The following is a 23,681-nucleotide window of genomic DNA, read 5'->3' on the forward strand; positions in this document are numbered from 1 at the left end:
ACCTGGTGCATCACAGTCACTAAGTCTGCTTATTTATCATTTATTTTTAAAATATATTTAAACAGCAGCAATCACTTCCCAGATGCAAAAAAAATTACAATTTTTAGAATAAAATTATAACGTTTATAATGCAAGTCAGAAAGAATTGAAGGTACAACTGAGAATCAAATCACGCAGCACTGGTGGTGGCTAGAGAAGCCAAGGCCCACTGGTTGCGAGGGTCAAGCTGACGAAGAGGTCCCAACCTGTGAGGTTCCCACCCTCAAATCACACCCACAACTCCCCATTGATGAAGCCAGTGTCCTCTGGGTTAGAGAAAAGGAGAAGCGGCAAAGAGCTGAACCTCTGTGGGGGATCCCCCAAACCCAGTCCCCCCACCAGCCAGGGACCTGCTAATCGACCTCCTCCATGTTGCTGTACGTGGGGGCTGGGCGGTCCACAGAGGGGGCGAAGCGTTCAGGGGCTGTCCGCGTGGGGGCCACCTCGGGGGCCTGGCCAGGGCCTAGTCCCTGCAACAGAATATGAGGACAGGGGTTGGGGGCTGCCCAATATGCCGCCTGGCATCCCGGGGGTGCTGGCTTGGAGCCCCAGCACCCAAGGGAGGGCCCCAAGGCAGGTGCAGACAGCAGCGGCGTTGAGACAGAGAGACGAGATCGGGCCTGAACAGTCTCGCTTTATTAACACTTTAAATACAGGAAGCTGCTTGGGCAGGGCTAAGCCCCAGGTCAAGGGTCAGAGCAGCAGGACAAATGGACAGACAGCTGGATAGATACCCACCCTAGGATGCTCTGCCCCTGCAGGAGCCGCAGTCCCCACCCTCTCCCCTCAGATGCACACACTGAGGCCCAAATCCAAAGTGGTCCCCACCACAGACACAGGCATAGCCTGGCAGGCAGGCAGGTGGCCTCACAGCAGCTGCCTGCAGGCGAGCTCATCTCCAGCGACTCTGGGATACCAGAGGATAGAACACGTTGAGCACGAGGGCCACCAAAGCTGCCACGGTGCCCAGAACAAAGTACCGGAGGCAGCCCTCGTCTGGTGTGGTAGGGCCACATGGTGGGGGGCCCACCCAGTCTTGGGGCCCCCAGGGACCCAGGGGCGCAGGCCCCTCAGGTACTGGCTCCTCCTCGGCCTCCAGCTCCTGCCAAATCCGGGAAGCCTATGGTGTGCGGAAACGGCCATCAGCACCCAGTGTCCCTGAGACCCCTGGCCACGACAGTCCCACCCAAGGTGAATGGAGCTAATCCCCTACGTCCCAGCTCAAGCAGCAGGGAGGTGGGAAGGTGGGAGACAAGTGGGCCATTTGCAGGATTGTCTAGACTGAGAGTACCAGGGTGGGTAAATCTTAACAACATTTTGGCCTCCTCAAGAAGCTTCCCAATCGACATGCAGCTTCCCGTGGAGGGCCAGGAGGTTAGCTGATCAGTTTTTTTACCCAGGCCTCCCACAGAGGAGACTGGCTCATGGAGGATAGAGCTGCCAACACCAGAGTAATCTTCTGGCTCCCTCCCACCCACATCCATATCCTGACCACTGCCTTCTGCAGGGATTTCTCTGAGTCTGAGTATAGAGGGCTCAGGGGAGGAGAGAACAGCAGGGAGGAGGCCAGTCCAGAAAAGAGATGCAGCTGTGCCTACCAACCAAGCCTATGGCAACCCCTGTCAGTAAGAGATAGAAGACCCCAAAGGCTTGGCAGGGACAAATGCTCACCTCAGAGAGGATGACAGCCACCCTAGGCCATGGACAGCCAGAATAGGCTCTGTCCTGAATGCACATCAGAACACAGGGACGATCACAAGTGAGGGTCTGTGGGCTGGCATGGGGAGAGTGTGCAGAGGAAAGCTAGAGAGTGTTAGGTACAGACTGTTCATGGCACCGTACCCAGTGAGGTTTGGAGTAGCTGCTTGGCCTGCGCCAAGTGGGTGCCTATAGCACGCCAATGGCAGCATGTTGGTGTACATGCACCTTTGCAAGTGTCCATACAGCACAGGGATATCTCTGGCTAAGCCTTTGACATAAGGGAACCCTGTATCCAACTCTCACAAATCCCAAGGCTCTGGGAGCCTATGGCTGGAGGAGAGGAAGCTCTGCCCCACCCCCTCCCATCTGTGAGTCAGGCCCCACTCGTCTGCGAAGCCTCCCCCGTGCCTCACCTGGCTGGCAGCAGCCTCAGCTGCAGGGCCTACGTCTGGGTGGTGCTCAGAGTGACCTGCCCGGGGGGGCCTCTCCACAGGAGAGTTCCGCCGACGGTAGAAGAGGACATAGGCATAACGTGTCACGACCTGGCTCTCGTCTACTGTTGTCACCGTGCTGTCATCAAACAAGCGCCAGCCTATAGCGAGGTGGGAAGAATGTGAATATAACCTGTACCACCACCCCTACCTATCCTGCTGCCTGAGCGTGCCCTCACCCACGTCGCTGCGCTGGCTGCTGCGGTCATTGGGCAAGCGTGCACAGGCGGTGTAGTGGCCACCGATCATGCCTCCATAATGGTTGATGACAGCATACAGGTCATAGCTGGGCAGCTGCTCCTCTTTCTGACCAATGCAGAACTTGCTCAGATCCAGGTTCCTATGTTCCCAGCCAGAGAGAGGTAAGACAGTCAGTGGGTGCCCAGGATGTCTACCTTCGCCCCCAAGCCCTGCCTACAGTCACCAGGCCTATTGCTCACCGAACAGGGAACTCCACCAAGTCGTTGATCTTGTCACGCCATATGAAACTACGAAAGGAGAAGCGCTTGAGCTGCACAATGAGCACATTTGGCAGGCGCCACAGCAACAGCTGCTTGGAGGCCTCACGGTGTTGTTTGCACTGCGGGCAGTACCTGACACAGGACAGAAGTGGGGTCAAGACCAGCAGATCTCCACTCCACCCTGCCCCACTACCTGCCTGCTGCCCTGTCCTCACCAAGCCTCCTCAGGTGCCAGCACCTCAGGCCGCGTGAAGAGGTTCAGGCACTGGTCCAGAGTGAAGTGGCCAGCACGGGCAGCCTCACCAGCAGAGCCAGGATCCTCAGCACATTCCAGCTCCTTGGAGGCTACCAATACGAACTCCTGCAGGCGTTCATTGTTCCGCCAGACTAGAGCCAGGCTGCAGTCATCACCCAGCTCTAGTGGAGTATCTCCTGGAGACGAGCAGGAAGAGAGGTCAGGCAGCTGTGGAGAGCAGCCAGCCCAACCTACTCCATGATTCCCACCCACAGCCTCAGGCACCTTTGTCCTCTAGCCGCTGCTCTCGGTTGGATGCATCAATTTTATAGATAAAGAACTGGGGCGTGTGGGCATTCATGGCTTCACTAGGGTGTTGGTACCCGGGCACAGCAGCTATGAGAGAACATGATAATCAGAGCTCCCCTGCCTATCAAGGCCTAAACAAGCTTCCTCCAACCTCCCCTACCCCAGCTCCAGAGCCTTTCACTGGACTCTCACCTTCAGGCCGGGATACCCTCTCACCAGCAGGCAAGGTGCCAACTTCAGTGGGTCCACTGGCCAGCATCTCAGAAGAAACTCCACTGGAGCTGGGCACAGGGCCCCGGTCAGGGGCTGCCCATGCCCGGGGGACTCCAGGGTGCCCCTCAGCCACAGGGGTCACCAACTGGAGCTCAGGCAGCTGAATGGGGTCCCTCTCACTGTCTCCAGCCTCCAGGGAGCTAGTGGAGAGCAGCGTGGTGCAGCCAGGGCCCTGGGACTCCAAGGCCATGCGGCCAGGCTGGAAGGGTGGTTGGAATACACTCACAGAGTACCTGGCAATAGGCAGCAAGTCAAGTAAGGATCCTGACAAGCCCATCAGGCACCTCTGCCCCTCACCTACCCCAACCCTAATCCGACCACTGGGCACTTACCGGGCATAGCCCTCTAGCAGCTGAGCAAGACGGGCATAAGTGAGGCGTGAGGCAGGTACACTGACGAGGAAGGGGTAGCCAATGTTCTCAGGGCGGCAGAGGCCCTTGTGGTCAGGCCAATGAGTTTTCTGGCAAAGCCTGGAGGGAAGGGAGAGGTAAGAACAGAGCCTTAGTCTCACCTCCTATGACTCTACATTGGGCGTTAGCCTCTGGCCCTGGAACTGGGTACGCCAGCCCTGCCTCCCCCATGGCCTGAGAGTGGGGCAGCAGGTAGATGGCTTAAAACATATGTGCCTTTACGTGGAAGGGAGGTAGGGTGGCAAAAGAAGGTGAAGAGGAGGGATGGGGGAGACCATGGGGTTCCTCACTGGTTGCAGTAGCCCACGCGGTAGCACCGGGTACAGCGCTTCAGCTTCTCATCCTCTGACTGCTGCTTCCGCTGGCAGGCTGCACACTTGGAGATGGGGACGCTGGGCACCTGGGGGCGCTAGGTGGGTCGTCTGGCTCAGCAAGGCCAGGCCAGGTGGGAATGCCATCCCCCACCAGGACCATGTGCCATCAGGTTGGCCCCCACTCACCTGTTGCACCTCTAGCACCACCACCTGCTCCTTAGCCAACTCTGGGGATAGCAGCTCAAAGCAGAGGAGCACGTCAGATGGGGACACAGTGTCCAGTGAGTGGGAGGGCAGGAACACACGGTGGAAGCGATTCTTAATCACCTGGGGACAAAGAATACACAAATCCTATGTGAGGACAAGCCCTTTCCCTAGCCCTGCCCCAGAGAAGAAAGAGAAGGCTTGGCCCTCATATTGGGTCTAAGCAGGTAGGGGTGAGGACTATGTCCCAAAAGAAGCATATGTCTCTGTTGGCACCAGCCTCAGTGCAATGGAATAAGGAGCTTAGTGCATCAGAGAGCCTAAAAGACCAGAACTGGGGCAGGTATCAACCACACCAGCTCTCCACACTGAGGGCCTCTATCCTGCTATCAATTAGTGCAGCCCTGCCGAGACTGCAACACAGTTTTCATGGAGGGGCCACATTCGAGGAGGCTACTCCCCACCTCTACCCTCCTGAGGAAAAGGCACTGCCAGGCTAGAAGCCAGGAACTTTCGGGGAAGACCAGCACACAGATCTGGGATAATATGAAGGAGCAGCAAGATGGAGAAAGAACCATAGCCAGAGGAAGGATAGTCCTGCAGCTCAATCTCCTTGTTTGAAAAGAGAAAAACAGTTGGGGGCCACCACCAAAGTGGGGAGTAAACTCTGACAATGGCTGGGAACTGAAGGCACCTCTGTTGCACAGCCCAAATGCCTGGTTTCAACCATGCCTCAACCAACAGCACATCACCTGTCTTTATGCAGACACATGCACATTCTTGTGTACGTGTATAGATGCCAATGACTGTACACGTATGTCTGCATGCTGTATAAGAGTTTGGGGAAGAACATACACACCTCAGTCAGACGCAGGTTCTCGGGCTTCACGTGGACACTATGAGAGAGAGAGTCCAACACTTCACTTGCACTGGAGTTCTCCTTGCTGATGCTCACCAGGAACTGTGGTGACAAGAGTAGAGTCCATGGGGGAGGTGGGCCAGGGTCTCTGGGATAGCCCAGAAGTCGGGGCTTACTCCTCACCTTGATGGGCTTGCTGTGGGGCTCCCGGGCAAAATAGAAGACGGGGAGAACCTTTTGCTTCTGTGGCAAGGGCACCGGCAGGTACAGAAATGGGTCAAAAGTGATGGAGACCTGCGGATGCACAGGTGGCATTGGGTGGCTGCACAGGGAGCGGAGGGGTAGGGTGCTTGTGGCCAGAGAACCCAATCCAGGCCCTCAGATGGCTCTCAGGGCCTCACAGCCAACCAGCAAACCCTCAGGGTTGAGAACACTGGATAGACCAGAGGAGGACCACCAGGAGAGAACAATCCCTCTCTCTGGCACTGGAGGCCCTGCTCAGCCAACCACTTCATCAATTTGCCCTTCACTTGCACTCCATGTGTCTCTCCCATCTTAGCCATACCCCTGCCCCACCTTACAGCTGTCTTTGAGCCCAAACATCACTTTAACTCAGCCAGGAAGCCTACCCAGCCTGACCTCTGCAGCCCACACAGGAGCCTATGGCCTCCCTGTCAGCTTCCTTGCCCAAACCTTGCCCTGCAACACCTAAAGATGCATATGCCTCTGACCTCAATTTGACCAGGCTAGCTAGGCCAAGCTAGGGGTTCTCTTTCTAGGGGAGCCCATCACACCTTGGCACACACAGGGCACACCAGCTTCGACTTGTACTGGCCCTGAAATAGGTCCACGATGAAAGAGTCATTCCTCATCTTGTGCCGCTGCCATGCTTCCTCAGCCACCACCTGAGGGGCAGAATGGTGAGGACTGAAGAGACCTGGCAACTAGGATGTGCATGAGACATGCCAGCCTCCACCCCCAACCCTGACCTCATCAGGCCGCCCATCTGAGTCCACGGTCTCTGTGTAGGGCTTGTTCTGAATGCGGTTCAGGTCCTCGTGCAGCCCATCCAGCAGGAAAGCCATGAACTCCTGGGCATCATGCTGTGCATAGCCTGTGAACTGGCTGGCCTTGCTGGCCACAATGGCCTGGATGCAGGGGCAAGGTGTGAGCATGGAGCCCCAGCACCCACTGTGCACCCAGCTGGCTGGCCCTCCCCACCCTCTCCAGCCAAGGGTGGGAGTGGCCACAGATCACCTTCAACTTGGAAGGCTGGAAGGCATGGTGGGTGCCCTTCCACAGCGCCCGAAGCAACACGGCAAAGCCGATGGCCAGACGCCCACCAGTCCCAAGAGGGTTGTTGTAGTTGATCTCAGCCTCAAAGGAACGGTCTAGGGACAGCAGCCAAGTAGAGGTGTGAGCAGGGGAAGGCATCCCCTATGCCCATGGCCCTGGGCTCCAAACCCTGCTCTTACCATGGAAGAAGTCCCGGAGCTCCCGAGTATTGGACAGAGACTGAATGACGCTGTTCATGAAGCAAGTGTTGCCTAGATTGACAAGGCCAGTGAAGCCTGGCAAACACACCTTCTTCTCTTCCTCTTCCTCTTCCTCTACACTATCTCCACTCACAGGGCTGTGGGGCATTGGAGGCACCATACATGTGGGCTTGGGCTGTGGGAGCAAGGGGGGCATGAGAGAGCAGCCCTGAGGCTCTCCAGCCTCCATCCTTGTTCCTTTCCACCCCAGGACTCTCACCGAGGCCAGGTGTGGCTCTGGCTTTGGGGCTACATGCTCCATGGGGGTGCGGGCTGCCACACCATCCAGCCCTGTGTCCTCAGATCGAGCCTTGGGTTTCTCCTTCTCTACAGCCCGGGATTCCTCCTGGCCTGTCAGGGGGTGGGGGGCACCTCCCGGTGGAGCTGAATCCAGAGGGGTTGGACCTGTCGGCACGGCAACCTTTGCACCACCCACTGCACCTTAAAAAGGGGGAAAGAGGGGGCTGGTGGTTAGCAGCATGTGGCAGGGGTGGGGGTCCCAGGCATGTGGGCTGGGCAATGAAGGGAGCTCGTGTGCAGACCTCGTGCAGCTGGAGCCTCCAGGCCCCCCCAGCGCTGACTCTGCCGCTTACGGAGGCAGATGTCGATGCGAGAGGCTGTGAAGCAGAAGGTGCACTGCTCTGGCTCAATCAGGTTCCTGCGGGAAAAGGCTGAACTCAGGTGGAGTAGGCGTCAGACTAGACAGGCCAGGGAGATGGAGCCCAAGGTGGGACAGGCACAGTGGTGGGGCCGGGCACCACCCACCTGAGCTTCACCTGCCAACGGAAGATGGTGTGGGGCCCACAGCCTGGGTGCAGTCTCAGGAAGTTTCCGTCCCTGCAGAGGAAGAGCAAGGGTAGGGCAAGAGGAAGAGCATGAGACACAATGTCCTGCCTGAAGCATACTGTCTGCCTCATCTCCTGCGCACCCACCCACCTGGTCTGGAAGATAAGCGTGAAGTCCTGCTCGCGGAAAAGAACTCGAGAGGTGTCCCTTCGGATTTCCTTCACGTACACGTGCACCACCACTGAGTCCGGGCCCTTCTCATACGAGTCATTCTTGACAAATGCCAGGTTCACCATGGACTCGGGCTCTATGTTGAGACCACAGCTCAGTGCCACCCAGAACAGGTTCTAGCCTGTTGCTGTTCTACTCCCTACCTGCCCACCAACCTTGCAACACAACCTATGGCTCTGCCTGCCCACCATCAGCCCCACGTTTACCATCCACCAAGGCTGCAGCATCTGCTGCTACTGCCATCTCCTCTTTGGAACGGTCACCTTTCTCAGGGTCTCTGCTCCGGGCCACGGCTGGGGAAACTGGGTCATTCCTGAGGGACACTGTCTTCTTTCCTGCCAAAAGTGCTAGATTCTCCTCTGAGCCCAGGAGGCAGGTCTGGGGGTTCAGCGGTGGTACCCGGAGTTGTTCCTCAGCTTCAGGCTATTCATGGCGAGACGGTGGGCAGGATCAGCCCAGCAACTGGCAGGTGGCCCCCCACTGCAGTTGACACCTTTCCCCCACATTTCCCAACTCCCACACAGACACCCCACTCTCACCTGGGGGGCCGGCTCAGCCAGGAAGGGGGGGGCATCGCCTCGTGGTCCAGGGCCATCTCTGGACCCCTCCCCCTCTGGTCCTCTGCGGAGATGCACAGCCCTCTTGGCACTGGGCCCTGCCTGGGCCCCGGGGCCAGCCCCTGCGCCTACCTCACCACGGCCCTGGGCCCGCTTCTGGTTCCGGGCCTCCTGCTTAGCCCGACGGGGCTCAGGGCCTGGCTCCAGGGCAATGGGAGACGGCTCTTGCCCATTCTCCTGGCACTGCAGCCCTGACACCAACTCCTGGGTCCCTAGAGATTTCTTCTGCCAAAGATACAGCAGTCAAGCCCTGTTATCTGCACTGGGTATCCCTACCCCACCCTGCTCTGGAACTTACCAGGAGAGAGGGCCATGTGAGCAGAGGCACCTTCTTGGGCAGCACCAGCTGCAGGAGACCGCCTTTTCGGCCCTGCACTTTGGTGCAAGAACTTTCTATTTCAGCGTAGAAAACACCACCCCACTGCCGACCACCTGGAGACAGAGTAGGGGCAGTAAGCTGGGGTGCAGGATATCAGAGGATTCAAATATACTGCTGGGCTCAGGGTAGATGGACACACCTGGAAGCCGCACCACACAGTCTGTGTCTGTGAAAGCAGCATCCACCTCCTCCAGCCGCAGGGGACCGGCTCCCACACGCAGCTTGACAATCACCTCATCTGCACTCTGCCTCCAATCAAGCAACAGCTCTGTAGGGGGAGTGCCAAGGAGATGGTGAGGGTCTCAATGAACTCCTGATGGGGATAAGCAAGTACCAAAAACCCAGACCTAACAGGACTGCTCCAGGTGAAGGCTATACCTCCGGTGCCCCCTCCTGTCCCCTAGCACTCTAGCACTCAAAAGGTCTATTCATTACTTACCCTCTTTGGTCTGCTCCTCCCGAGGAGCGGACACTGACCCTGACAACAAAAGAAAGAACAGGGAAACGATGATGGGGAGGCAGCCTCCAAGACCCCACCACCCCACCAAGCAACATCTTCAGGATCTCAGCCAAGTACCCAGACCTCAAAGCCGAGGCTCTACCCAGCCTGCTACGGATCCTTCTCTCAGCATCGGACCAGGACAGAAGGAACAGCAAAAAAAGTCATCTCCCAACCCCCAATCTGCATGCACAACAGGAAGCTAGAGAAAGGCGACAAGCATTCTGGGAATGCCACTACCACCTCTCCTAGGATCTCCATCCTTGCTCTCCTGGTTTGCTCGATCCTTCTGCTTCTTCTTACTGGTGGCCTCCTCCAGTCCTGGGGGCCCTCTCCTTGGGCCTGTGGCACTGGCCCCGCCAGACATCTTGAGCAGCTTGGTTGACAGCCAGAGTGCCCCGGGGTTGGCAATGGCGTCTGGGTCAGGGCTACGGCGCTTTCTTCCTGGCCCAGCTATCTTGGCAACTCTCTGTGGTCAGATTCTCCAGCAAGGAACTGACAACCTAACAAGAAAGGACCTGTGATCACTACCAAGGCCCAACAATTTACTCCTTGGTTACAGCCAGGGCTTGGCAACCCAGGATGCTCCTGACCCCACAGAGAAGTATCTTTCCACCACCTGATATAGCCCTGGACACTCTCAGACTATTCTGAAGGGAGAATAAAGTGCAAGTAGCAGCACCCATTTCTGGCCAAGCCTCCTAGATGCCTGCCATACAGATTCACAAAGAGGGAAGCCTCACTGAGGAGGTGCCAGGTCAAGGCAGCCATGGCCTGGGCCCAGGCTCCTCCACCAATCTGGAGAGGAGCCATGGCTCCAGCCCACAGGGCTGGCGCTCTGCGCCGGGTGCTCACTTTTCCTTCACTCTCACTGGCTGCTTAGTCACCACCCAAGAAGTAGGAGGTGGAGGAGGAAGGCAGGAAAAGAGAAGACAATCAAGCAGCAGGAGGACCAGGCTCTGTGGCTGAAAACAGGCCCAGCCCAGGTGCTACCACTGCCCAGGCAAGGTCCTGGGATCAAGGTGCCCCATCTGCCACCTATCAACTTCTACCCTCCTCTGAACCTGCTCCTGCGCACTGCTTGGTCTTATTTTCTACATCCCAAGAGAGATTCCTCTCTCCAGCTGCTGTCCCAAGCAGAGAGGGGCTTCAAAAGCTGGGGTGAAAAGGGTGTCCAGATATCATATTATCCTTTCAGCAGCAACCCTGCCCCAGAGCAAAGGCAGGGCAGGCATCCAGTTGGAAACTGAAACACACATCATCCCCTTCCTTCCCAAGTCCATTGCTCATCAGCTCTGAGCCAGAGACCTACCCAGTTTCCCACAGATGCACCGGTGGATTCTGGGCTGTTTCTCCATCCAAAATAAAGTTCTCAAAAGTGAAATAAGGAAAAATAAAGTTCTCAAAAGTGAAATAAGGATAAATCCATGGATCCAGGACCCCTGGCAGCCTCAAACTCTGCCTGCGACAGTAGCAGGACAGTGACTAGTCTACGTTCCCCAGAGTGTGTGTGCGTGTGTGTGTAGCGGAGGCGGGGTGCAGATATCCTTCCACGGGTCAGATGTGGGACTGGTGGGCTGGATCTTTAATGACGACAGGTCCAGAGCTGAGGGGCAGACACTCTCCGCCTCTTTGCACCCAGGCCCCACCTAAGATCGCAGGTCGCGTCCCTCTCTCATCCTCCCGGGACATCTACACGGGAAAGGGACTGCCTAGAGACCCAAGCCGGCCTAATACCGCCGCGCGGGGTTACTGACCACAGACCACCGCCCCTGCCGGGTTGCGATCTAGCTCCAGCCACTGAACCCTGGGCCCACCACCACCTCCTCCAGGAAGCCGCCTTCACTCGCCGCCAGCCCTCTCTGAGGCGGAAGGCTGGCCACCAGCGTAGCGTAACGGCCCCGCCTGCATCGGTGGGCGCAACACGCCGCGGGACTCGAAGGGTCGAGGCTGGCACAGCCCGTGACCTTGAACAGGCCACCCTGGGCCCGCGTCGCGGCCTCCCTGCTCCGGCCGGACAGGCAAATAGAAGCCGGTCCCACTCACCAAGCGAGGCCGCTGCCGCCAGCCCTCTTCGGGCCCTGGCAACCCGCTCTCGGTTCCGGTTCCGGGCTCAGGTCGGTTCCGGTTCCGGCGCGCCCTTTCCCTGTCGCGGCGCCGCCGCCACCGCCTCAGCCGCTTGTTTTGTTTCGACTTCTAGTTACAGCCACGGGTGGCTGAGCGCCGAGCTGCTGACGCACTTCCGGCGGGAGCGGGCACGCGGCAACAAGCAGCTCCGGGGCGGGCCCCAACCGAGAGGGCGGGGCTCCGGTGCCTTGGCCTCGCCGGGGCTCTGCTGGTGGCCGCCTGGAGGTTCCTCCGGAGGCTCCGCTCCCCCAAATCAGAGTCAAGACAACAGAGTAGGGATTCACACCAGTTTATTGGGGGCTTTGCCAGGCTGGGAACTGTTCCATACATAGGCGGTAACGCGTGCGGGGCGGGGCTGGGGACTGGGTAGGCCTCGGGCAGGGGTCACTGGCAGGTGTTGTAGATCTGGACCTGCAAGTTGATGGCTTGAAGCACGCTGCGCATTCTGGCCTCCAGCCCATCCAGCTGGGCGGCTTTGCCCTCCAGCGCTCGCTCATTCTCCTCATAGGTGCCCTCCAGCTCTAAGAGGGGCAGATTCAGCTGAAGGGTCCTACTCCCACAGTCCCACATCTCTGGTGCCCACCCACCCCGATCCTCACCTTGCAGCCGCTGCAGTTTGTCCTGAGCAGCCTGCAACAAGCCCCGAGCCTCATCCCGCAGTTGCTCTGCCCGCGACTGCGCAGCCAGCACACCCTGGGCCTTGCGCTCAGCCAGGGCCCTCACTGTCTGATACTGGTCGCCTAGTGGACCCTGCAGCAGCTGTGGATGTAGAGGGCAGAATCAGGATGTAGACCCAGTCATGTCACCAGACCCAGGATGTCACCCAGTGGAGGCCCAGCCTCTACCCTTAACCCCTCCAGCTGGCTCTGCCTCAACCCACCTGCTCAGCCTCTCTGGCACGACCCTGGGCACTGCCTGCTGTTTCTTCAGCGCTAGAGGCTGCCAGGCTATTCCCTGCTCGTTTCAATTTCAGAGCCTCCAGGAGACCATCCAAGTGCTGAGCCCGTTCGCCTGCAGAGCTCAGTGCCTGCTCTGCACCTGCCATCCTCTCCTGTACCTGCCATGGGTGGGCCCAAGGTTAAACAGGTCTATGGGGCATGCCCATAGCCTTGCCCCACTGATGTCCCAGAGCGACCACACCTGGTGCAGGGTCTGTTTTGTGTCCTGTGTGTCAACCACTGCTCCCTGGATGGCACCTTGAGCAGCACCCTGTGCCCGCTGGGCCTCCTCCAGTGCCGCCTGTACTGTCTCTGCCTTCTGTTTCTCACCCTCAGCCCGGCTCCTGGGGAAGAGAGGGAATCAGGACCTGCAAATATCAGGACCAGGTGTCAAGGATGGGGCCCAGGGTCAGGGTCAGACCTTGCCCGCCATGCATCCTGCAGTAGCTGCTCTGCCCGACGCACATCGCCCACAGTACGCGCCAGGATCGTGTCCACATCCGCCAGGCTCCGGACCCGCTCTGCAATTGCGCCCGCCAGGTGATGGATCTGCTCAGGTGATGCTGGGATAGAAAGCTCTAGCACCCGTGTGGCCACCATCTCAATGCTATCAGGATCAGCCCCCTCCTCTATGGGGACACAGACAAGGGCTTAGGGACACAGATTCTCCAGCATGGGCATGGGGACACAATCTTGGGGTATGGACTCAGGGACCGCACATGGGATATGGGTTTGCTAATAGGCATAAGGATGTAACCACAAGGAAAGAGACTATACATGGGGCACAGACTCAGGGTCACGGACTTGGGGACCACATATGGGCAAGGGCTCAGGGACCAGAGATGGGGTCATAAACACAGGTCCAGTGCAGGCCCTGACCTAAGTAAGAACTAAGGGACACAAGTATGAACACAGACACGGGGGAAACAACCACATGGCCTGGGCCACGCGAGAGGCTCACGGCTGAGGAAGTCCTTCACACTCTGGATAAGTTCCCGCAATTCCTGGTTGGCCTGCTCCACCTGTCCCTTGGAAGCATTAGCCTTGTCCAGGGCTGCCTGGGCCTGCTGCTGTGCCTCGCCTGCCTGTCGACGGGTCTCAGCCACCTGGCTGAGGATGCCACCACCTTCTGCCAGTGCCCGCTGCAGCTCTGCCTGGGTGTGCCGAGCCCGACCGAGCGCCAGGTCTGCCATGGCAGCTGCCCCGTTGCAGCCAAGGCCCCCACAGCGGGGCTGCCCATCCTCGTCCCGGCAGCCGGCACCCCCACAAGGGCTCGTAGCACAGGGTGCATCCCCTGGGGGCCCACACACCTGCCACACACAGAATAAGTCAGGGCCCTGTGAGGGAACAGCCACACCCACATGTCCCACCCCATGCTTGTGCCTCACCAGTTCATTTATGCTTGTCAGGCTCAGGGTGTGGGTTTGGGCAGAGAGCTTGCCCAGTGCCCGCTGGTTGGCCATGTGTTTGCGGTTGAAGTCCTCCCTCTGGGCACCCATCAGCACCTCTGTCCGGTGCCGAGTGCCTGCTGAGTTGCTCACAGGGCTGGGCACTGTCAGGGCCGATGTGTTGGCACGACGTTCTGCCTCTGCAGACAGGCTGTGGGCATGGCGGATGCTGTCATAGGCACCTAAGTTGGGCAGAGGCAGGCAGTCAGCTGAAGATCAGCCCTGGTCCAACTGCCTAGTTGGCCAACAACTCACCCAGGAAGTTTGAATGCTTGAGCAGGTCCAAATGCTGGTCGAGCTGCCGCAGTGTGAGATTAAGTGCAAGCCCATCTCGCTCCAGACTGCTTAGTGCATGGTTGGCATTGAAGTTCTCGTCCTGAACATCTGTCAGCTCTGTCTCCAGCTGGGTCAGGTGCTCAGTGGCCTCCCCAATTTCATGCCTGCGCCAGTGAGGGAGTGAAGTGTTTATAGAGGTTTCAGCCCTGGTCCATTGGGCCCCTGCCCCATCCCACCATGTATCCTCAGGCCCATCCTCACCGCAGCTCCTCTGTGGCCTCCAGGAGCTGTGCAGTGGAAGCAGCTGAGGTGTTGCGGGCACCCACAATCCTCTGCACAGTGCCCAGCTTCTCTTGCATGTGCTGGAAGCTGCTCTCAAAGGCACCCAGCACACCCGTCTGCTGCAGCTCCTGTGCTTGCTGCTCCAGGCGCCGTGTACGGGCAGCCAAGTCCTGCACCACGCGGTCCCAGTCCCCAAAGCATGCGTGGCAGGGGTGGCAGGCAGGAAAGACACCCGAAAAGCCACGGGCACACTGGTCACAGCGCACTCCAGACACACCCAGGCGGCAGCTGCAGTGGCCTGTGGAGCGGTGACACTGAGGCGTGTCTATTCCACGAGGGTCACAATCACAGGCTGCAGGACAGGGCAGACAACAGAGTTAGGGTGCCAGTGGAGCATCCTGGGAAGTCCCCCATCCACCCTGGCCCTGCTGGCTCCCTCACCACGGCACTGCAACCCAGGGTCTCCCCAGTGGAGTTCCTGGCACTCAGAACAAGTTCGCCCACCGAAGCCAGCACGGCACTGGCACTGCCCTGTGAACTAGAGTGGGAACAGGACAGAGGTCAGAGCCTCAATCAGAGGCTTGAGGCAGACAGCTGGCCCCCTCCACCTGGGGATCCATAGGAGGGTCCCATACCTCATTGCAGGTGGGCCCTCTGGCTCGGCTTGGGTGGCAGGCACAGGGCTGGCAGCCATGGCCACTGGTAAGGTTCCAGAAGTTGGGGGCACAGCGGTCACAGCTAGGGCCCTGGACATTGGGGAGGCATGGGCACTGCCCACTGCTTGGGTCACAGTTGCATCGGTCAGTGGATGGGCACTGCTGGGGATCTGTGCCCAGCAGGTTGCAGGTGCAGCCTGTGCCACCCAAGATGGGCACACTGATCAAGGGGAGCCAGAGCAACGGAGCCCCACCCCAGCCATCCCCTCCCATACCCACACTCACGGCGACAGCTCTGCCGGGCAGCCTGCCCATGGAAGCCAGGCTTGCAGTGGGCACAGTGTGGCCCCTTGGTGTGGTGTAAGCAGTGCAGGCATTGCCCCGTGTGGGGGTCACAGGCATCAGGGTCCGTGGGGTCAATGTTCCCACTGCACTCACATGGTTGGCACCAGCCGCCTGGCCTTGATGGGTCCCCAAAGTGCCCAGGGGCACAAGCTTCACACCGTGGCCCTGCCCACAGTCATGGGGAAGGTGTGAATGCTCAGCCCAGCTGTCCTACCCTGATCCCATGCCTGCACCTTACCCACTCACCTGTGTAGCCTGCCCTGCAGTGGCACACAATCTGCTGGGAGTACCCATCCCGATGGCAAGAAGTAGCAAAGTGCCGCCGGCTCCCAGGGCCTTCAGGGCAGGGACAAGGCCGGCACTGGTCCCCATATGGCAGCCGCGGGTCCCCATGGAAGCCAGCAATGCACCTGCGGGGAGGGGCAGGAAGAGATGTGTCATATCTGAGCAGGCTGCCCACCCACCAACCCACTCATAGCTGCTCCAGGCTCACCTTTCACAGTGCTCACCCACTGTGTGATCACGGCAGCCCAGGCAAGCGCCTGTGTGGGTGTCACATTCGTCTGCATGCCCATTGCAGACACATGGCCGGCAGCTAGGGAATCCCCACTGGCCACGCTGGCAGCGGTCGCAGTGAAGCCCAAAGGCACCAGTTCGGCAGGAGCATTGCCCACTGGTCCCTTCACAAAGGCTGCTGAGTGCCCCCTCAGGGCTGCACTGGCAGGCTGGGGGCAAAGCAGAGGCTGAGCCAGGGAGGGAGTTTGAGGGGAATCTGTGTGGGATCAGGGTGGGAAGGTCAGGGAATGGAAGAAAACTTCAAGTGACCCAGAGCTGAGAGTATAGGGTCCAATGCAGAGTTAGAGGAAAGAAAAAGCAGAGCCAAGGGTGGAGAGAGAACATTAGTGGGGAGGAGAGAGAAGAATCAGAGGGAGGGAGGGAAGAAGTGGCAGGCCAGTACCTTGACAGCCTGTGGGGCCAAAGCCATAGTAGCCAGGGGCACAGAGGTCACAGCGGCGCCCAACCACTGCAGGTTTGCACAGGCACTGACCGCCATGGGGGTTGCACTCAGAACTCAGTGAGCCCTGGGGGTCGCACTGACAGGCTGTGGAGAGGAGGGATATGGCCAAGTCAGGCTGGGACCCCACACCACTGGCTCTGTCAACCCACATCACAGACACGCACGCAGGGCACCGTTGTAGAGCAGGGTGGACAGGCTGATGAGGAGTGGGGCACAAGCCTCAGAGGGAAGAGTCTTGCTGGGCACCAGACCCTCCTCATGGCAGCGGTAGCGTTCAAAGGTGGCACGACGCTCCAGGGAAGCAGCATCACCCCCACTAAACACCTCCAGCACCAGAACATGGGGCAGCAGCACCAGCTGAAGAGATGAGCATGGAAGAGTGAGGTTCAGACTCAGGACCATATTGGCACTGCAGAGCACTTAGCTTAGCACCGTCATGGGCCTGCCCATTCTGTCACAGACCCCTCCTATCCAGCCACAATTACAAGTCCCATCCCACACGCCCTGCCATCTTGGTTGGTGTGGGGAAAGGGGACTGTTCACCGAGTCAATGAGCAGGCTGGGTCCAGAGTAGGGGGCATCAGGCTGGGCACTTCCCCCTGTTCGCACCAGCTTCAGATGCAGCTTGTAGGAGTTGCCAGGCTCAAGGCAGACAGGTCTGGGAAGCACCATGTACCTGGGGGTGGTGACGACAGGTATGGGGGACATCCAGGGTCCCCATACTCATCATGCTGGGCTTCTCTCCTTGCCCCCCCAGCAACCAAACCATCGGCCAAGAAAGAGATTAGGGCTAGGCCAGGCTGGGCCGGGCTGGGCCAGGCCAACAGACAACTGAACAATCTGACAGAGAATCTGTACAGAAGATTACCATAAACCTGCCTCACCAAAAACATTCCATACAACCTTGCAACCCTGCAGCATTTCCCTGGCACAAATACTTGCCAATTATTCTTCAATGACTTCTTCATACTTCCTCCAACCTTGACCTCCAAGCTCCAATCTCTGCTCCTCTTCACCAAGACTGCATCACCTCCCCCATCTCTCCCTCTCTCCTAGGTCATTCCCATCAGCCTGTAAAACCATACTAGGGTTCTTTTATCCCCCCTGAAAAAAATCTTCCCTCAATCCTTTAAGTCTTCTCCTAGTTGCTGCCTTGTCTTTGCTGTACTGCCCAACAAATTCCTAAAATTCAACTGTAGTCACTGCCTCCACTCTCTAGCCTCCCATTCCAGTGGAACTTCTCCCCAGCATGCCCTGGAGACAACCTAGATGTAGCCAACCTAGATGTCACCAATGACCTAGATGTAGCCAAAGCCAGCGGACACTTCTCTATTCTTATCTGCTCCAGTGTTCAGCAGCATGCAATGAGATCAGTGCACCATCCTTCCTGAGACACTCTTCTCTTAGCCTCTGGGAACCTGTCCATACTCCTCATTTCCCCCCACCCCCCAGCTCCTCCTTCTCTTCTGGCCTCTAACATTGGAATACCCCAAAGCTTGGTTTTAGTCCTCCTTCCTTTCTCTGGTCATTTCATCTAGAACCACCCCTTTAGTGACAAGTCCCAAATTTATATGTCTAACTTGAGCCCTCCCAGTAATTCTAGACACAGAAATCCAACCACTCACTGGCCTTCTCCCCAAACATCTCAGAACCTCTCCTCCCTATGTCTCCATCTCAGTAAAGAGCCCCACCCCCATCCAGATGCCCAAACCAAAAACCATAGAGTCACCTTTCCACTTTCTCTCCCTTTCCTACATGTCTAAGCCATCAGCTCCGCTGCTAGAACCCTCTGGAACCTCCTTCTTCTCGCCACCTGTACTGCTAGACCTCAGTCTAATCCAGTGTCACTCAGCTAACTCAATAGCCTCCAGCAGATCTTCCAGCTTCTACCTTGGCCCCTGTAAGTCTATTCTCCACTCAGTAACTAGAGAGATATTTGTTAAACACAAGTCACAGTTGGCAAAATGTCTATCATGGGTACAGCCAAGTTCATTACGCTATGCTCTCTGTTTCTGTGTATGTTTGAATATTTACATGATGAAAAGTTAAAAAAGAAGTAAAACAATAAAAAAGATACATAAAACAAATACTTACAAAATGTAATAAAACGTTAATCAGACCAGCCACGTCCCTGCTCAGAGTGCTCTGATGCCCTCACTTCCCTCCATGGGTACTCCCTATAGTGACACTGGGTGGTTTCCTATTAATTCCTGTCTTGGCCTCTAGAACTTAGACCCCTAAGAGACCAGGCATTTTTCTGTATACTTCCTTCCTCTGACCAGTGCAATGCCCAACAGCACCTGGCAAACAGTACTCAGGAGAAAGCACTTGAAGGAAAGAACAAATGAATGAGCAGTGGGGTCTTCCAAGTGCCCTGCAGGGAGCTTAGGGCTCACCCACAATCCCCTACCATTGTGAGTGCTACAATTAGTGCCCTCACCTGGTGTCTGGTTGCAGGGTCCCTGGGATGTGGTCATCTTTGGGCAGCACATGCCCACACAGGCTACGGGCAGACACAGGCCCTGGGCGCTGCACAGTCAGTTCCATCTCTGCCCATTGCTCAGGGACCTGGGGGAATAGGATAATGGAGAAGATGCTCCCACACCCAGAGGTTCAGCTCTGGGTTAGGTATCACAGGATCTGACCTGGGGCTCCAAGCGCAGCAGCAGATCATAGTCCATGGCTCTTGGCACAGAGGCCACCAGGAACTCCAGTGCCTGGCCTTGCCGCATCCTAACGAAGCCCGGGCCCGTCCAGGATGGAGTCCCCCCAGGAGTCACCAGGCGCTCCACCACATCAAGCACCTGGGAGGCGATGTGGCTGGGGGTAGGGGCTCAGGCGAGGCACTGCCTCTTCTGCCACAGCCTGTCCCCCAAACCCCAGCTCTCCAACTGAGGCCCTGCCCAAGGCCAGACACCCCACCACCCACACAAGGCACCACCCATAACCCTACCTCTCTAGCCATAGTCCCACCCATGCCCTGCCCTCTAACACTGCCCCCCTACCTGCCCTTGGGCGTCCTCAGCCTCCCAAGTTAAGTGGTCAAGGAAGGGCCGGAAGTAGCCAGGCCGCACCTGCTCACAGCGTCGCCCTACCATGTGCTGGCGGCAGTGGCACTGACCTGTGGCCTCATTGCACCTGGAGAGCACACAGTTACTCAAGAAGACCCCCTATCCTGCCCAAGATCTTTTCCCACCCCTTCTGGGGCCCCCTATATACCACTTACTGGGGATCCAAGGCACCACCCACGTCGCAGTCACATGGACGGCAGCCGAGTAGGTCATGGCTCAGGCCCCAGTGGCCGGGCTAGGGGAAAGGAGGTTGCTGGGGGCCAGAAACAGACCTCCTTGCCACCCAGCAGGGAATCCAATGATGGCTCTCAGCCTCTACCACCCCTTCATGAAAACGTGGCCCCTAGACTGCTGGTTCTCACCCTTGGCCTCCCAGACCTGAGGCCTCTCAGCCAGGACTGGACCCTAAGCTCTCAGCACCCACCCACTGGAGCATGGACAGCACTTCCTAGCCCTGCGCTCTGAGGATAAGTCCAGGATCCCAGAACCCCAGCCCCCTCCAATCATACCAGGCAGTGGTTGCAGCCACGTCCAGTCACTAGACGCTTGCAGAAACAGGTTCCACTGCTGGGGTCACAAGGGGTGCCCCCAGGCACTGTGCCCCGTGCATCACACTGACACCCTGCAGGGAAGGAAACCCATTAGCACTCTGGGGAGCTGTGGCAGTGAGAGTCTTCAGTTGGGTCAAGAGTAAGAGGTCAGGTTATAAGCCAGTATGACCTCAATAAAATAATTCAAAAAAAAAAAAAAAAAAGAGAGAGTAAGAGGTCAAGGGTTAAGGCCAGCACAGGAGTTAGGGGGGGAAGCACATACGCCGGCAGCCTACAGGGTCACTGGCACTGAGCCCAAAGAAGCCATCACGGCATTGTTGGCAGCGAGAGCCCACCACATGTTCTTTGCAGCGACACTGGCCCGAGACGAGCCCCAGTGCAGGATCGTCATGGGGATCACAACGACCACCGTCTTGGGAACCCATGGGGTCACAATCACAGGCTGAGGGCAAAAAGAAGTACAGAGTCACCCTATCCCAACTAGCCCAGCACCAGTCATCTCCCAAGCCCCCACCCTGGATTCCCATTCTGGCTCTACCCTACACCTCCCACCCCTGCAACCTGGCCAACAGTCTGGCTCCCTAGCTCCTACCCCAGGCTCAGCCTTCCCTCTCCCATGCCGAATCCCAGCCTTACAGCGGCACACGGCTGGGTCCCGCAGGTCCTTGGTTGGGTCACGGTAGAAGAAGGGTCGACAGAGCTCACAGTGGTGCCCAGCTGTGTTGTGCTGACATCCATCACAGACACCTCCACTCACATTGCCTGATGCCAGGTATATGGCCATGTCGAAGTGGCAGCTGTGGGTGTGCCCATGGCACTCGCACTCTTGGGGGAGAGAAGGGCAGGGCAAAGGCCACTTTAGGGACCATGTCTCGAGGGTAAGGGGTGTAGGGGACCCCAGTGCCACCTTAGGTCCCTGCCACAGGCCAGAATTTGTGGGCGGGGGCTCAGGGACTTTAAGGCTCCAGCATCATACTGGGCCCCTACCCAGAACAGAGTAGAGGAGGGTTGAAGGGGGTCCCCAGGGGCATCAAGTCCTGGATTCCCTTTGGACATAGCCTGGGTGTTAGGGGCTTGACCAAGCAGCTCTAGGTTCTAACAATGGCACAGCCAGGCTGCAGAGTTCTGGGGCTATGAGGCCAGGGTCTCACTCACTCCTGCAGGCATGACTGTGGCCATCCTCTGCCGGATGCCAGGGCAGATCATGATAGAAATCCTGACACTGTTCACAGTTGAGGCCACGAGTGTTGTGTTTGCAGATGCAGGCCCCATGAACCTAGGAGTGTGGGCAGGCAAGTGGTCAGCACTATCCAGCCATGCCTGCCTCTACCCCCAGCCCTACTCCTGCCAGGTGAAGCCCCTCACCATGCCCTCAGCATGGGCTGGTGCCCCTGGTGCGGGTGCACACTGTGAGGCATGTCCGTAGCAGAAGCAGTTGCCACGCACAACCAGCTCGTAGAGGGCGTAATAGTACTTCTCACGGATCTCCCGCCGTGGGTCAAGCAGGTTGTCTCCCAGCGTGTGTAGCCGTGTCAGGTTCACACGTAGGTTGGTGATCTTCAGCAGGTCTAAGTTGGGGGAAAGGGTTGGGGGCCAGCTGGCCACGGAGGCTCTTGCTGCCCCATGCCCCGCCAGGGGCTGCAGCTGCCAAGGTCACCTTGGGAGACCTCCTGTCTACTGCAATATGAGCTAAATTGGACTTGGCACCTGCCCTAGGAAGCACCCAAAATAGCTACTGAGGCCGCAAATAGGCATCAGCTGGATGCTGGGACTGCGCTAGTCTCAAAGGGTGGAAAACTCACTCTGGATCCGTGGGCTGTAGGGGTCTGGGATAGGGATGGCAGGGTCCAGCACACGATAGATGACCTGGAGGTGCATGGAGTCATTAGAGACACTGGACCCTGCCTCAGTCCCATCATCCCCCCTTCCGGCCCCAAGCCCAGATCCCAGCCCTCACCTCGCCTTCAGTGGATGGTTCAATCTCTGAGTAGCGGGACTCACAAACTACGTCATCCCAGTGCCGTGGGGGGGCCAGTGGAACTCCTGGGAAGTCAGTCCCACAGTCATAGGAGAAATATCGATACACATGCCAGGTGCGTCCAAAGTCTGCTGAGCGCTCCACCAGCATGGCAGCAGGGCGAAATGTCTGGATGGGGGGCATGACTAATCAGCGGCACCAGGACCCAAGTCCAGCCCAGGCTCATCAAGAGCCCTGCCCAGCAGGGGCCTGCCCTCAAGCAGCTCATGGACTGGTGGGGGTGACCAGTGGAAGCCAAGCAATGATCAGGGAGGGTAGCCACCTCTACTGGGGAGGCTCAGGGGTCATGAGGCCCAGGGAGGCAGCACCTGACCCAGCCTGGGATTGGGGCAGCATGTGCAAAGGCCTGGAGGTGGAAGGCAATGGAAGGTGTGGGAGATGAAGGAGCCTCTCATGCAACCAGAGCACAGCATATGAACTCAGGGAGGCCAGGCTGAGGAGCTGGGATTCTTTTCAGGAGCAATGGGAAGCCAAGCAGGGTGATTCAAGCAGGCTCCCAGACATGCGGGCACCTTGAAGGTCATAATGAGGTGCGTGAAATGGAACTCAGCCTCCAAGTCCAGCTGGATGGTAACCACGGGGACACCTGGGGCAGGAGTCAGAGGTCAGGGACTTGAGGCTACTAGGGGGCAGCCCTGATCACCCCATGCCCCACCCACGGCCTCACCATTCTCTGACTGCCACCAGGCTGCTCGGCGCTGTGGTGCGAAGCTGGTAACTACATTCTGGATGCGATGGCTATTTGGGTTGTCTCGAGCAGAGAAGGGGTGCCGGGAGTCACACAGAAAGCACTTCTTCTCATCCTAGGTTGAGTTAGGGTCAGGGTCAGGGTCAGAGCCTCAGCAGTGCCAGCCCCACCATGACCCGGCCCCCCACCCCACCCCCAGCCGCACCTGCAGGTGACTGACGATGCAGTAGGGCTGGGGCCCGTGCAAACCACAGGTGGATGAGGCGGTCAGTCTGTCAGCTCGGCCCACCAGCAGGTCACCTGTGGCGGGGTAGCAGCTTCCCCGCGAACAGCCTGGCACGTCCAGGGCCAGGGCCTGGGCCAGGGTGGTGGCCAGCACTGGGAACAGTGGGTCAGCTGGTTCGGCTGCACTCCCACCCGGTAGACCCATGGGCAGCTACCCTAGGGCCCACCACCACATCCTCCAACCCCCAGGCCTTCACTAGGCCCACTCACCGCTCAGCAGCAGGCCCAGTCGTAGCTCCCAGGAAGCAGGCTGTCCCCGCCAGTCCCTCCCTCGTTCCCCTGAGGCTGGCTCCATCCTGAAGAGGAGGAGAATTAGGATAAGGGGGGATGAGAGGTCTGGGGCCCGGGCCCACCGGCCCGCTCCCATGGTGTCCCATGCTGACCCTGCCCGTGTGGGTCCTTGGCTGATTCCCCACTCAGCCCTCTGTCTGTCCAGCAGCGGTCCCTCCACTAGCAGACTCCAGCGACTTTGAGCAAAGTTGGGAAGCACGGCAGGAAGGAAAGCATGGAGTGGATCTCAGGCAGGAACACAACACCGTGCAGAGGTCCCCCCCACCCCCGACCCCGCACCTCTCCGGAAATGATCTTCACTCTAGAAACCAGACACAGGCTGGC

At 58.3% G+C, this 23,681-nt stretch overlaps 2 protein-coding genes across 12 annotated transcripts; both read right to left on the reverse strand.

Annotated features, from left to right (window-relative positions):
• Positions 1 to 24: 24 nt before the first annotated feature.
• USP19 (ubiquitin specific peptidase 19) lies at positions 25 to 11,557 on the reverse strand. Of its 10 annotated transcripts, none has more exons than XM_058558007.1 (28): positions 11,390 to 11,557; positions 9,584 to 9,846; positions 9,284 to 9,322; positions 8,984 to 9,112; positions 8,764 to 8,897; positions 8,388 to 8,687; positions 8,112 to 8,271; positions 7,768 to 7,924; positions 7,597 to 7,668; positions 7,374 to 7,489; positions 7,052 to 7,272; positions 6,772 to 6,967; positions 6,554 to 6,687; positions 6,286 to 6,444; positions 6,091 to 6,201; positions 5,480 to 5,590; positions 5,297 to 5,398; positions 4,420 to 4,560; positions 4,210 to 4,328; positions 3,842 to 3,979; positions 3,429 to 3,742; positions 3,213 to 3,323; positions 2,908 to 3,124; positions 2,672 to 2,824; positions 2,411 to 2,571; positions 2,154 to 2,332; positions 1,711 to 1,764; positions 516 to 1,159 (listed from the first exon to the last, which is right to left on the reverse strand). In XM_058558007.1, the coding sequence occupies exons 2-28, from the start codon at positions 9,708 to 9,710 to the stop codon at positions 932 to 934; spliced, it is 4,083 nt and encodes a 1,360-aa protein (XP_058413990.1). In that variant the 5' UTR covers positions 9,711 to 9,846; positions 11,390 to 11,557; the 3' UTR covers positions 516 to 931. The 10 variants fall into 10 exon arrangements, with proteins under 10 accessions (XP_058414024.1, XP_058414018.1, XP_058413990.1 ...); XM_058557998.1 differs by having other exon boundaries at positions 8,388 to 8,690; positions 9,587 to 9,846; positions 11,390 to 11,556; XM_058558016.1 differs by having other exon boundaries at positions 7,052 to 7,266; positions 8,388 to 8,690; positions 11,390 to 11,556.
• Positions 11,558 to 11,712: 155 nt separating this feature from the next.
• Positions 11,713 to 23,531, reverse strand: LAMB2 (laminin subunit beta 2). 2 transcript variants are annotated; one of them, XM_058557964.1, is made up of 33 exons: positions 23,450 to 23,531; positions 23,277 to 23,362; positions 22,987 to 23,159; positions 22,761 to 22,896; positions 22,606 to 22,679; positions 22,013 to 22,201; positions 21,858 to 21,921; positions 21,421 to 21,623; positions 21,211 to 21,331; positions 20,692 to 20,880; positions 20,318 to 20,497; positions 20,014 to 20,126; positions 19,660 to 19,739; positions 19,439 to 19,571; positions 19,079 to 19,237; positions 18,874 to 19,001; positions 16,977 to 17,109; positions 16,598 to 16,790; positions 16,374 to 16,517; positions 15,909 to 16,140; positions 15,662 to 15,825; positions 15,356 to 15,580; positions 15,050 to 15,267; positions 14,856 to 14,952; positions 14,394 to 14,766; positions 14,112 to 14,296; positions 13,797 to 14,038; positions 13,370 to 13,718; positions 12,830 to 13,037; positions 12,611 to 12,752; positions 12,351 to 12,527; positions 12,070 to 12,229; positions 11,713 to 11,991 (listed from the first exon to the last, which is right to left on the reverse strand). In XM_058557964.1, the coding sequence occupies exons 2-33, from the start codon at positions 23,359 to 23,361 to the stop codon at positions 11,855 to 11,857; spliced, it is 5,406 nt and encodes a 1,801-aa protein (XP_058413947.1). In that variant the 5' UTR covers position 23,362; positions 23,450 to 23,531; the 3' UTR covers positions 11,713 to 11,854. The 2 variants fall into 2 exon arrangements, with proteins under 2 accessions (XP_058413947.1, XP_058413938.1); XM_058557955.1 differs by having other exon boundaries at positions 13,370 to 14,038.
• Between the last annotated feature and the right edge of the window lie 150 nt (positions 23,532 to 23,681).

The sequence above is a fragment of the Diceros bicornis genome, chromosome 2, assembly GCF_020826845.1.
Source record: "Diceros bicornis minor isolate mBicDic1 chromosome 2, mDicBic1.mat.cur, whole genome shotgun sequence".
NCBI classification, from domain to species: domain Eukaryota; kingdom Metazoa; phylum Chordata; class Mammalia; order Perissodactyla; family Rhinocerotidae; genus Diceros; species Diceros bicornis.

Coding starts and splice junctions, on each gene's coding strand:
- USP19 (XM_058557978.1), bottom strand. CDS start 9,710: ATGTCTGGCGGGGCCAGTGCCACAGGCCCAAGGAGAGGGCCCCCAGGA. Junction 8,898..8,983: donor CTGTGTGGTGCGGCTTCCAG/GTGTGTCCATCT, acceptor CTCTGTCTCCAG/GTGGTCGGCAGTGGGGTGGT. Junction 3,324..3,428: donor GAGGGTATCCCGGCCTGAAG/GTGAGAGTCCAG, acceptor GTTCTCTCATAG/CTGCTGTGCCCGGGTACCAA.
- LAMB2 (XM_058557955.1), bottom strand. CDS start 23,361: ATGGAGCCAGCCTCAGGGGAACGAGGGAGGGACTGGCGGGGACAGCCT. Junction 15,581..15,661: donor CTGCAGGGCAGGCTACACAG/GTGAGTGGGTAA, acceptor GACTGTGGGCAG/GGCCACGGTGTGAAGCTTGT. Junction 12,753..12,829: donor CAGGATGCATGGCGGGCAAG/GTCTGACCCTGA, acceptor TCTCTTCCCCAG/GAGCCGGGCTGAGGGTGAGA.